Genomic DNA, 12,595 nt, shown 5'->3' on the forward strand with positions numbered 1-12,595 from the left:
ATCAAACCGGATGTGAGTGAGAGGCTCCCGATGATGATGGGAGATATTTTACCTCATATAGGTAGTCAAAGAGTTCAAGGATAGTGAGGATGCTGGCTCCGATGAAGAGACCCATCTGACCTCCAATATCACCTGGAAAGACGAATACGAAAGCACAAAATGTACCTTAACACTAAACAGACAGGAATGTCATACAGCTTTGAAATGTACTTGTCATCTTTCTTTCTTAAGGTCTGAAAGATGACAAATGTGACAGAAAACGTAGATGTTTGGAAAAAAAAAGTTGAAAAGCCATGATAGATTAAAGAAACAGTTCTGTGTGTCTTCTGGGACCTGAACAAGTATAATGAAAATGCAAGCGCTTGCATTACTGTCACTTTGGATAAAGGGCATCTGTCATGTTGCATACTGCATATTATCTATTCCCATGAAAACACTTGACAGCTATTTCCTTACCCAGAAGGCCTGCCAATTCGTAGGCTTTCTTTTGTTCGATGGTTTCGTAGTTCAGTGCTTCAAAGAAGATATCCAGAACCAGAATGTTATCGCTGGAAACAGAGAGACAAGCACACAGTCTGAAGTCACATATTCAGATGTCTCCATTTATATTCTATACACTTGTTTATCAGAGTCCTCAGGCAGAGAAGATGACAAGTGGGTCTGCCACTTCCTGCAGATAGCAGAAGAGATGCGTCAAGGTAAAGCAAATAATCTGCCGCTATAGCTTATTTCTCCAAGGTGGGTGTAATGACTTTTGATGTCCTGTAATTAAACTTAAAAACCACCAGTACAAGAAAACCCAGGAAGAAAAATAACATGAATAATATACAATAATATATATATTTTCCAGTTGCCTTTAATACACAGGTAGGTTTAATATGTGTTGGCAATTAATATTATTTTCTTTATTATTTTTAGAGCCACCAGTCCTTGCTGTTCTTAGGTCTCAGCTTCTTGGAGCAGACAGATCCTTGTTATCGGTCTTTCCAAGATGAAGTCGAATTGTGCGTGCGAGACCTAGTGCATCAGGTTTGGACTCCAGTACTCTGCCCATTAAGGAGCCTCGTGGTGCAGTGGAATCAGCCACTAGAACAATGTCACCTGGCGGGAGCGAAGCTTCTTTTTACCTTCAACCACCGTTGTTGTTCTTGGATTAGAGGCAAAAGTATTTCTGTGTCCACCGCTTCCAATAGAAATCTGTCATATATTGTCTCCGTCTATATATGTGATGTACTCTTTTGCAAAGAGTGCTAAGTAAGATGGACCTGGAAGTGAGTGTTTGGATTGGATCATCGGAAATCTTGGTAAGAGGTTGATCATTTAAAATTCCTTCAATTTCACAGATTTAAGTTTGCGATATTTAATCGTCCCGAACACGTTGTTTAAAGGTGCTCAATAGCATTTCCTATTGCCTCCACACGGATTTCAACGGCCTGTTGGGGCGTTTAAGTACCACTTCATCCATCGCTGAAGCAAGCCATTGAGTGCTGCTAGTGGCATTGTCTGATCTGAAAGAGGAAATCTAACCTCATCGACACATAAATCGTCATAATGAAGGAGTCAGATGGAGTCAGATGAAGGAGTCTGGGTCAAGGGTATTTGCAACTTCAAGACATACTGACCTGCTTGCCATGCAGCATACCTTTTACTTTGTCCTCTCTTGATCTCTATAGGACCGGAGTGGTCTACTCCTGCATTTGTAAATGGAGCTTTGTCTGGTAGAATCCTCTCCAGGCGCAAGTCTGCCATTTTTGATTCTCAAATTCTTCCCTGCTGTCATTACACTCAACACAGTCTTATTATGATCTGTCTTGCAGCGGAGTAAGCTTTGATAATCCAGTAGTTTTTACGAAGGCGAGACAGCACATGATTTATTTCTCCGTGTCTGAGTTGTTCATGGATGCGTCGTAACAATAGTGTGGATACGTGAAGGTCCCTCTGAGAGAATAATCGGATGTTTGTGCTTTTCAGGCACCGCTAGTCTATTCAGGCGACCACTTACTCTCAGAAGTCCATCATCCAGCAGCAGATCCAGTTTGCACAAGTGGCTGCTTCCTTTGACAACCTCTTTATACCAGCTTCTAATACTGATATTTCATATTTGAAACGACTGCTCTTTCTGCTTGTACGAGATCCTCAGGACATAAAACACTGTCCGCGGAGGCTTGCTTTTAAGTGTTGCATCTCTCTTTCAATCTTTAGTTTGCCAGGATCCTTTTTTAAAGCTGCTCATAGCACTCTGTATCTCCTTTCTCCTTCATATCCTCTGCAAGAGTGTTGTCAAAACAATAGTTGACAAGAGACCTTGTGCGTTTCAGTGGATTTTTGACATTGACGTTCATTGTGATGTCTTGTTTGATTTCTGGATCATTAGCAGAGATTCCAAGGGAGGTTTTGGCCATTCTCTGTCTGGTTTACAGAGAAACTCTGGTCCCTTGATCCATCTCTGGCAGCTTAAGAAGCGGCCTGCTGGTAGATCTCTAGTCTAGAGGATTCATCTGCATAATTTTACTTTGAGCTGACACATCTCCATTGTGACACATCAGAAGCATCAATTACAAAAAAAGATCCTGTTTGCCACAAATATTTTGAATCGTTTGGTTTCGTCGTTGATGTACTTAAGCACTATCACGCTATCGGTCTGAGGAGGGATTTGTCCAGTTAATGCTTTTTTCCCCGCAGCTTTGTGTCAACTCTTGACAGCTGAGACTTCAGCCGTGAGCTCCATTCTGTGACTTGGTATTTGTTTTAATGGTGCCGCTTTAAAACAAATGACATTTTAATGGTTTCCTCTGATGAATTCAACATGCACTTCTTTGTCGTTGTTTTCCAGTCTTACATATGAAACAGCACCGTAGCCAGTTGGTGTCCTGCGTCCGAAAAAGTGGTGCAGCTGTGCATCGTATTTGACCAAAGCTTGCAGGCTTTATGCACCGATAATTGTGGAAAACAAGGGAGATTATGACCGCTATCTCATTTCATGCTGTGTTAATGTCTAACACTCAGGAATTCAGTGAAAAATAATGGGGATTAGTTTAAAGGCCCAGGGCAAAGACTATTATTTTGATTCCTGAATATCCTCTCTGTGGGCCAAATCAGACTTCACGCCCCACTGGAGTTGAGATCAAAACCGTAACTCCACTTTGTAGTTTCTCTTTTCATTCTTGGTGCACTGCTTTACTACTTAAATTCAAGCAAAGCCAAGTGATGATCTGTTTTAAAGGGAGCTCTGGTAAAGCCGGGGGGTAAGTTGAAATGCAAATTACAGCTGATAATGTAGAGATGGAGGTACCAATAAGAAATTAGCACACATCTGCTCGTTTCATGCTAAGTGGGAAATCTACTTTCTGCCCCTGCAGTTTGACTGCACAGACTATATTAAAAGCACATGAAACATCCTTAGTAGTAACACCATGAAAAACAATCATCATACACTTAAGTCCTCGCCCGGTGAGGTAATCTTTTTTGACATACACCCACAGACTCATACAAGCGTGTACAGCACCAGGACCCTGGACCTGGCTCACCTAAAAGTAGCACAGCCTTTATTAATGCTAACTACATCTGTGAATTTTGACAAGTCAAAGCATGAATGTTACAAATGTGTTTTTTATTATTGTTTAAAACTGATGAATGAACAGTTGAAATAGTTAGCTAACAACTGTTTATCCATGAATGTTAACATTAACTTATATATTTATAAATGCTCTCACATTTGGAAAAGCGTTCAAAAAGACTTGAAACTAAGAGAATTGGTCTCTCTGCCTGATATCAAAGTTCTTATCGTACAATGGTGAATGAATTGTTTGAACCGCTGATCTCAAGTTAAATATAGGTTTAACAAAAAAATTATATATATATATATTTCAACTGTCTTTCCATTACTTCAAACGCTAACTACCTTTTTTAACTGTTTATCAATTACTTTCAGCTATTTCAACTGGTTATTTATTACAGTAGGATTTAGGGAGACGTATTGGCAGACATGGAATACAATACTGTGTACTCATCAAATGTAGCTATTTATTTCAATGTAACTGTACTTAGTTGGGCAGCTGGCAGCTGCAGAAGTAGTTGCCCCCTGAGGTAGTGCCCCTGGTTGGGAATCACTGATCTACGTGTTTTTTTATTTATTATTATTTTGTTATCGCTGACATTCCTGGGTGTTTTCTCCTGACTTGTAGGTCCACTTGTTTGAGGTGTCAGCCTGCAGCTTGAATGATGCTTCCTCGCTGCCAGGTGTTCTCATTGCTCAGTGAGTAACCTTCAACACGTCAGATCAGAGCTGTGGTCAACAGCCCATGAAGCTGTCTATGTGTGTCTATGTCTCTCTCTCTCTCGCTGCGTTAGTGGTTCCCAGTAGAAGGACAGTCCACTGTCACAGACTTCAGTCACACACCACTAAACACTGTGCGGCCCAGATACCAGAACACTCCCAGCTAATGCTCATCTGACTGACATAGCTTGGAAATATGGCCACTCAAAAAATTAGTTGGATGGACTCACATCTATCCACAGGGAATTAAATAAAACTTTCAGCAGCGAGAAGTGAAGGGTTTTTGCAGCACTCTGACTACATATGGTGTAATTATCTCGTCCTCAGTAGATCCGCCGGGAATGATAGATAAAAGATTCAACTGTTATTGCACCCACTCCTCATTTACTTGAAACTACCGTTGATCTGTTCATTAGATTTGGTAAGAAACAGTACATTCTTGGCTGATTAATCAAATCAATCTGCGACTGGAAGCTTCTAAAAAACAAATCTCAGTTTGAGAAGGTAAAGTAGCAGCCTTTAAGCGAGCTGCTTTAAGGGGAATCAACTTCAAAACACTTACATTTTCTTATATGGATCACTGACACATGATGCAACCTTGTTTTAAGAGATTTACAGTGCAGCTTTAATTGTGTTTATTAACTGTCACGGTTTGAGCCACTTTGAAACACATCAGGTTTTACTCCAAGTTCCTCACAATCAAGACCAAACGCTACGTTTGAGACTCATCAGCACTGAATGGCAGCAGCAATTACCCATAATATGTTGGAGCCACAACATGTTACCTTTTGGTCCGCTTTTGCTAATTATTTCTCTAATTTAAACAAAATGACCAAAAGCTGGAAAAAACAAATGATTCCTTTTCTCTAGGAGTCGTTGAATCATGTCTGGAAATCATAGACAAAAGCAAAAGACAATGAAAACTTGAGTTGTCCCCCAGCACTAGAAAAGGTAGTAACACTTAAAGTATCCCTCCAATCGAGTGTCTAAAACTAAAAGACAGCCTCATGTGCTGAAGTTTATATGTGCTCAGCCTAAATCTGAGTTTAAACATGTATGAACGAACCTGATTTTGTAACATTATAACTAGATTGGAAGCCAGTCTTAGTCAAACACGTAATGATGTGAAAACCTGAAACATCCAACACACACATACCCTGAGAATGGACTTCATAGTGAAGTGGGAGTCATCTTGTGTCTGGCAGTTAAACCTTTGAAACAAAAAATATTTATAATATTTTTATAATTGTCCCCTGCTTTATGTGCAGCAGCCAGCAGTAAGAGACTACACTGAACGGCACCAAGGTGATACCGTCTAAAACTGGATAAAAGAACGAGCGCTCATCATTGGATAAATAAGACATAAGACCTGGACTCACGCTATGTACTGCTCTGTCTTGTTGAATTTCTTCGCGAGGTACTTGGCCGATGCTTTGCTGGGTATCTTGACAAAGGACATCTCTTTACCGAAGCGCGTCATGTTGCACGGCGTCTCGCACACACAGTAGTCGTTGTCTCTCTCGACAAGAAAGTCTGTAAAATAGATCAGGCAGAAAGAGAGGCCGAGAGAGGCGGGGAGATGGAAAGAAGAGGAGACACAGATAGATTTAACGTCAACCCAGAATGACAAACACAGCGCCAGCAGAGTGAAAGGCGTCAGAGAAAACTTGTGAAATGACGCCACAAGGAGACCCCCCCCCCCCCGAGACCCTTATAAGAAATATTAAAGATATAACATCCACGGCGACGGAGAGACAGCGGCAGCCAAAGGCCAACACGTGCATCTGTGTCATGAGAGAGCGAGACATCACGAGTCAATAAGAAAACAAGTAACAGACATGAGCGGTCTGAAAGGTATCAGGTGATGGAGAGACAGGGGAGTGTGAAAAGGAGAGCCTCAACACCAGGCCTGAGATTTAGCATTTGAGAATGGCTACTATCAGGCAGAGGGAACACTATTATCTGTTATCAGCATGGATGAGGGGCTCTGAACAGTGGGACACACACACACGCACACACACACACACATACACACACACACACACACACACACACACACACACACACACACACACACACGCACACACACGCACTTACCCAAGGCAGGATCTGCACACTCCTTGTACTGCTCCGGGGTGCAGTATGGGGCATCTCCTAAGGACAGGCGGGAGAAACACAATGTTCTCAATGTGAACAAAAAGAGGGAGAAAGGGAAGAAGAGGGTTTTCCGAAGATGCGAAAAAGGATGACAAGATCTGGGCATATAATAAATTTTTATCTCAGACTGTCATCACCGTCCTTATTAGGACTGGATATTCTTCACTAATGTGATCTCATCTCGTAATTGATTTCATGAACTTTTGTACTTTCGCCGCCTCTCATCAGCACTTTCGGTCTGTGTCACCCTCTCCATCGTTCTCTCCAGTGGCAGTTAAACCATTCTCTTCCCCAACACAGGATAAAGGCATGTCCTAGATGTCGAGGGAATTATTTCCCAATTATTCACTGCATTTCGCTTCGTGCTCTTTGAAAATCACTCCAACGACAGCGATATAGCAGAGAGGAACAGGAGCGGAGTATTTAAGCAAGGGTGTTCTCCATAGACTCACATTAATCAGGTGCACAATCACTAGAAGATAGCAGCTAATCCTGATCATTACACAGGTAGATTGTCTGGCTCAGGATGTACAAACACAGAGCTGGAAGTGACCCTGATTGAAGAGAGAGAGACATTAACAATCGTTTTCAGATTCAAGCGTTTCCTCTGTGCCCAAATCCTTTTCATTTGCCGTCTGACATGCCACACGGTGATGAAATGTAGGAGGCAGACAGCAAATGCCAGCTGTAATCACTGCACAAACACAAAGTGAAAATAGTGGAGTTTTCCAATTCACTGGAGAGGGAAAGTATAGCTGATGCATCTGCAGTCGCTGTTTGTTCCGTAAAAAATGTCTTTGTCACGACTTCAAAAGAAAGCCCCTTCAACAACAATAACACCCACTGTAACATCTTTATGAACAAATGTAGATACACAGTGTTTGTATCCGTGTCTGGTTCCTACCAGGCATGTGGACCATCCTGCAGTTGCAGTTCTCCACCAGGTATCGCGTCTCACAGTCGATACGGCAGGCCGTGATGCTGTAAGAGCTGAAGAAGTCAGAGTCCATCGCCGAGGCCTTGCAGTCCCCCCACGGTGGAGGCAGGTACGTCAGCTGAGAGACAGAGAAGCAGCGGTGCAGAAACCAATTCAGTTATAGAGCACATTTTCATTTCCTTCGCACTGTTAATGCGGTTGTTTGACCTTGTACTTTCTGTTAATAGATTAGAAGCCATTACACATTTATTGTACTTGGCACAGAATATTAATCTCATTCTTTTTCCATGGTGAATGCATGTGTATAGTGGTGCTTATTGTGGGAGCTTTTCTCCTACGCCTCTGCTATTTAGAGTCTACCTCGGTGCTTTCATTGTACTGCCCACTCTCCATGCAGGAACTGAATAGTATCAGCTGTGTGGTGGAGCTGTGATGTTCGCTGCAGGACGTGTGGTGCCATGTTTTGATCCACAAATGTACATTTTCTGTCATGCAAGCTGTAGTAAAATATCGACTTCATGTGGATGCATGGACATCTCTGTCTCGGTCAAAAACAGAGAGGCTCTTGGAGGATGGTGAGCTCTGTTCTCTGATCTCTGTATATTCTTTGTTTGACACATTGGGCCTCATGTAAGAAGCTCTTACGAACAGATTCCTTCATAAGTGGTGCATGTAGGAGTGATTTAGGAGAACTAGCCGCATCCACACATTTTTTTGTATTTTGAATGTTCTCTTAGGTACGAACACAGTTTGTGTTGGGTGGTGAAGACTTGCAATTAGTCTGCTGTTATATAATCAGTATTTTTCCTTAATTTGAAGAAATGTGGAGTTTGAAAATTTAAAAATGACATTTCATAATTATGTTGACATTATCCTGTTTGACTCTGAAATTCAAGTTAGAGGCTAATATAATTTCAAAATGTCTTAATAGGTCCTAACAGTTCATTTAAAGGTGCAATATATGGGATTCAGAGCATAAATGTAGCAGCAAACAAATATTTGCAATGTGAAGATAAAGAGGAGTAATGGCTGCCCGAGCAGAGAATGAAGTCGCTCTCCCTCTGTGTCTGTTGTTATCCGAGCTTTTCCGTGATTTGATGACACAGCCAGGCGTGACTTTTAGTGCATGTGAGCGTGCCCGGCTGGTTAGCTCACGGCCCCCCCACACTGCACTGCCCTCATACGGTGGTTACAGCTGATAACGCCGTCCCGACCGACAGCATTGTCGCCAAAGCGTAGCGCCCACCCTCCGGTTGCCCCTCAGGCAAAGCAAACACTGTTAATTCTGTCAGCACTTCACCATAGTTTGCACTGTAAACGCCGTTCGCACCGTTAGCTGGGAGCCGCTGGCTAAGCTGTCGCCATGTTGAGAGCTCCTGAGAGGCAATCAAAAATGCTCCAAAAATAATATATGACCATGTGACCAGGCCTGCATTTGATAATGGCTTAACCTGCAGGTTATTTTTCTCTATTAATTGCATGTCAAATTAAATGCAATACAATTTCCTTAGGCCCAAGTTGACATATTCAGATTGCTTGTTTTGTTAAACTAACCGACTAAAACCCGGGAGGTATCAGTTAACTGCAGAAGAAGATTAAGAAAATATTCACACTTATGAAGCTGATACCATGTTTTTGGCGTTCATGCTTAAGGAATTACTTGAAACAATGAATATCAAATTCATAACACGTTTGAATATTACCGTATGCATACTTTATTTTGGTCCAGTTTTCTACAAAATTTAGCATAACAGAAGGTAACACAAAGTAAAGCATAGTGGCCCATTTAGGCAGCATTTAAATAAGAACATGGAACCAATGAAAAAAGAAGTGTTGGTCAGAAAAACCAGCACATTCCCAAAACTTAAAAAAACAACTAAATAAAACTGAATAAAGATGAGATAATGATATGCATGGTACTTGACTACTGGAGTGATCACAACCGTAGGCACTACTAGTCCCTGACCTTTACCATCAGGGCATCTGAGCATTTTAGAATCAAAATGAGAGAAAGCAACAGACAGAAAATACCGAGCAAAGAATTCATACAGAAATTAAAATATATAAAGTTGGAAAAGACATACCTTTAAAAAACTGTGATGCATTAAATGCTATTCAACAGCCCCTGTGTGTTTCCATTTCATTGGTTCATCACTTTGGTGCTCACACGGCAATAAATGAAAGGCCACTGTTATGATTTAGGGATCAGCTTTCTACAATTTGTCCTGGAGTGCAAGATGCAGCCGCGTGTGTCGCGCAAAGGATTCGGTTACTAACCCAAGGCGATGTTCAACATGCTCATACAGGGTTCATACACATTACCATACTGTACAGCACACTCAAGCAAGCCAGATAGCTCTGTATAAAATCTAATTAGGCGATTAGAACGGTTGCTCTGCTTATTTTCACATCAAGGACGTTTCACAAAGTCAAACAGAACATAAAACCCCTCAGAGCTGGGTAAGATGTTGTAATCAATAGCAGGTGCTTGTGTATTTATTCACCTCATCCCGTGGACTTGACGATGGCTCTCTTATGTTCAGAGTTCTGCTTTATTTCTCCGCATTTTCAAAAGCTCTACTCAGTCATCCTAAACCACCTTGTGGCATCATTACTTCCCGTTGGTTAAACCTCCTGCAAAAGCTTAATTCTGCAAGTGTGGACAAAAGTGAGCCTGGTGTGAGAGATTTTAGGTTTATGTCAGCGTGCTGTTTAACGACCATAAGGAAGAAAGCAAATCATGTTTGAGTCCGTGACCTCAATCCCCCCCTTCGTTAACGGTGCAAACGAAAGGGTGAGAGGTAGACACAAGAGGAAAGGCGAGAGTTTACGCAGACAGCAAAAATGGAGAAGAAACACTATGTTCTTTTTGCTTTTCTATGTTAAAAAATTGCAGGTTTTTCTTTTGTGGGATCATGGTGAGTGACAGTTTGGCAGGCTGAAAAGATCCTGACAGTTTTACACTACAGGACCGCTGAAGAAGGCAGTTGAATAAATGTGAGCAAACTGCATTAGATTAATGAAGAGAGAGCCTGGCAGCCAATGAAATAAATATATATAGAGAGAGAGGTTGAGAGACAGAAAGAGGGGGAATCATATTAAAGAGAGAGGAATTGTATTAGAGGAAATTGTAGTGAGTGTTGGAAAGTAAAAATGTAAGGGAGCTTGTGAGAAATACAGAAAAACAAAGAGGGACAGTTTCCTGCAGACGCGACATTGGCAGCATGCAAAATCCTGCCGCAGCCCGGCGACACTGGAACACACTCACTGGTAGTGTGGACGTGGAAGGACTGAGATCAGTCCCAAATCCATCCCTTTCTGTCCTCCATTCATTATGCATGGTTCTGTAGCATATTAGGGGGCCAGACTATGTGATTTGTATGGTTGTAAGCTTGCAGAATTATTCACAGCTCAGAGGAATAACCAACAAAGCAGACTTCCAAAAGCTGACTGGAGAAAGTTTGAGTTTCTATAATAACGTTACGGCCTCAAGTTTGTAACTATCAGAACTACACACAGGCCCAAGGGCTGCAAGAACCCACAGACATCAACAGGGCTTTCACCGTGGGATTGGTAAATATGCGGTTAATGTCTGAAGGCTCAGCGTTCAATTTCCAGCATTTGTCCTTCAAAACACAGCACAGCGCTGAGAGTGGTGCCAACTGAAGCCTTGAACAGGGCCGGTGACGATCATGCTACTCTCTTGTGTGACCTGACGATTGTGAATACCCAGATTCAGGAAACATTTTGTTGAGTGGTGGAAGAATGTTAATGTTTGGAAAAGATTGTAATGGAGGAAGAAAGAATGAACCATGCAGTCTGTGTTTGGACCAGGAGGTTATAATCTTTGTAGAGCAGAGAGGTGGGTTCTAAATCTCATCGGTTTCAGCACGAGCCACCTTTTCAGATTACAGGGAGTCATTTGATTCAAAATCCGTATAAAAATATCCCTAAGTGGAGCTTTAGATATATACAGCATGTGTCCCATTTGCCTCGACACTGTTAAACCCAGAGAGGGCTTCTGATAAGCTCGCTAACTGAAGAGCTTGTGCTCACTGTTTAATTTTAAATGATTGAGATACTGACTGTGAGTGTTCAGTAAAGCTCTTAGTCTGCTGGGAACGACGAGGGCAGACAAGGGCAGAGCCATCAGGGGTGCCTCAGAGGCAGCAGATCCTCCAGATGGTTGAGGATCAAGGGGAGTGAGCAGGTAGAGTGTGAGTGGTTATGGGACCCAGTCCAGGGCTTGATCAACCCTGGCAGGGTCACCTGGGCCATGCAGGGTGTCTGAAGTTGAAAGTTCCAAAACACCCACATTGATCAAATCACTGATTGTAGCCACTTTATGAGTTGATGTATGTTCACACTAGACAAGGTGTTTGCATGACTATCTTCTAGTCAAATTCTATTTGTGACATCTCAGATATCTGGGATAGGAAATCTATCAAATTTGTTTTGCCTATTGAAAAACTGACAGCATTGTCAGATGGTAATTGTTAGGTGATGTACAGTTTGCCAAGGTGAGTTTTTTTCTAAACCACCAGCACAGCTAGGCAAACTAAAGCAGGGTATATTCAGGCGGCAACCTCTGGTTCTGAGAAGTGAAGTGACTTAAACTTGCATTCTTTCTAATGGCCATCAGGGGGCGACTCCTCTGGTTGCAATGGAAATCCGATTGTGTAGAAGTCTATGAGAAAATGACGCTACTTCTCACTTGATTCATTACATCAGTAAACATTGTGAAGATGAGTTCATGATCTCAATCGCTAGTTTCTTCAATGCAGCATGATTTTCATTTTGTAATCTATGGTCCCAATTAGAGTAAAATAGACAATAAAGAAGGGTGTGTTTAAGGGCGTGGCTACCTTGAGATTGACAGGTCGCCACCACAGCCTTGTTCGGATTTGGAGCTGTCCATGTGTTCTTAGAACTTTAACCCTTTCACAGTGTGTTCTCAGTTCATGAAAGTTAATAATGACATTTAAGTTTCTCTTTTCAGATTCTCTTTTTCATAAGTCTGTCTTCTTTATTGTGGTTGCTTTGCAGTGTAGGCAGTTTTTGCCAATGCTGGAATATATACTTTTCCTGCAGGATATCCCGCTGTCAAAAGGATGTGCACACAATTCCTTATAAGTGGGGCAGCCAATAGGAACGCCCTCTCTCTGAAATGAACTGTGATCGACCAAAGTCTCCCATTACGGTCTAGATTTTCTAAAGCCTAAAAA

General features: G+C 41.9%; 1 protein-coding gene across 4 annotated transcripts in view; it reads right to left on the minus strand.

Annotated features, from left to right (window-relative positions):
* The window catches only part of asic1b (acid-sensing (proton-gated) ion channel 1b), a 149,283-nt gene that overhangs the window by 2,214 nt on the left and 134,474 nt on the right, over positions 1-12,595 (minus strand). For all 4 annotated transcript variants that reach the window (XM_031845120.1, XM_031845102.1, XM_031845112.1 and 1 more), the window contains 5 exons: positions 7,338-7,488; positions 6,374-6,430; positions 5,656-5,809; positions 457-548; positions 53-132 (listed from right to left, as the gene is read on the minus strand). In XM_031845120.1, coding sequence (XP_031700980.1) covers positions 53-132; positions 457-548; positions 5,656-5,809; positions 6,374-6,430; positions 7,338-7,488 — 534 coding nt within the window. The remainder of the gene's footprint in view (positions 1-52; positions 133-456; positions 549-5,655; positions 5,810-6,373; positions 6,431-7,337; positions 7,489-12,595) is intronic.

This window comes from Anarrhichthys ocellatus, unplaced genomic scaffold (assembly GCF_004355925.1).
Source record: "Anarrhichthys ocellatus isolate YVR2014 unplaced genomic scaffold, GSC_Weel_1.0 scaffold1, whole genome shotgun sequence".
NCBI classification, from domain to species: domain Eukaryota; kingdom Metazoa; phylum Chordata; class Actinopteri; order Perciformes; family Anarhichadidae; genus Anarrhichthys; species Anarrhichthys ocellatus.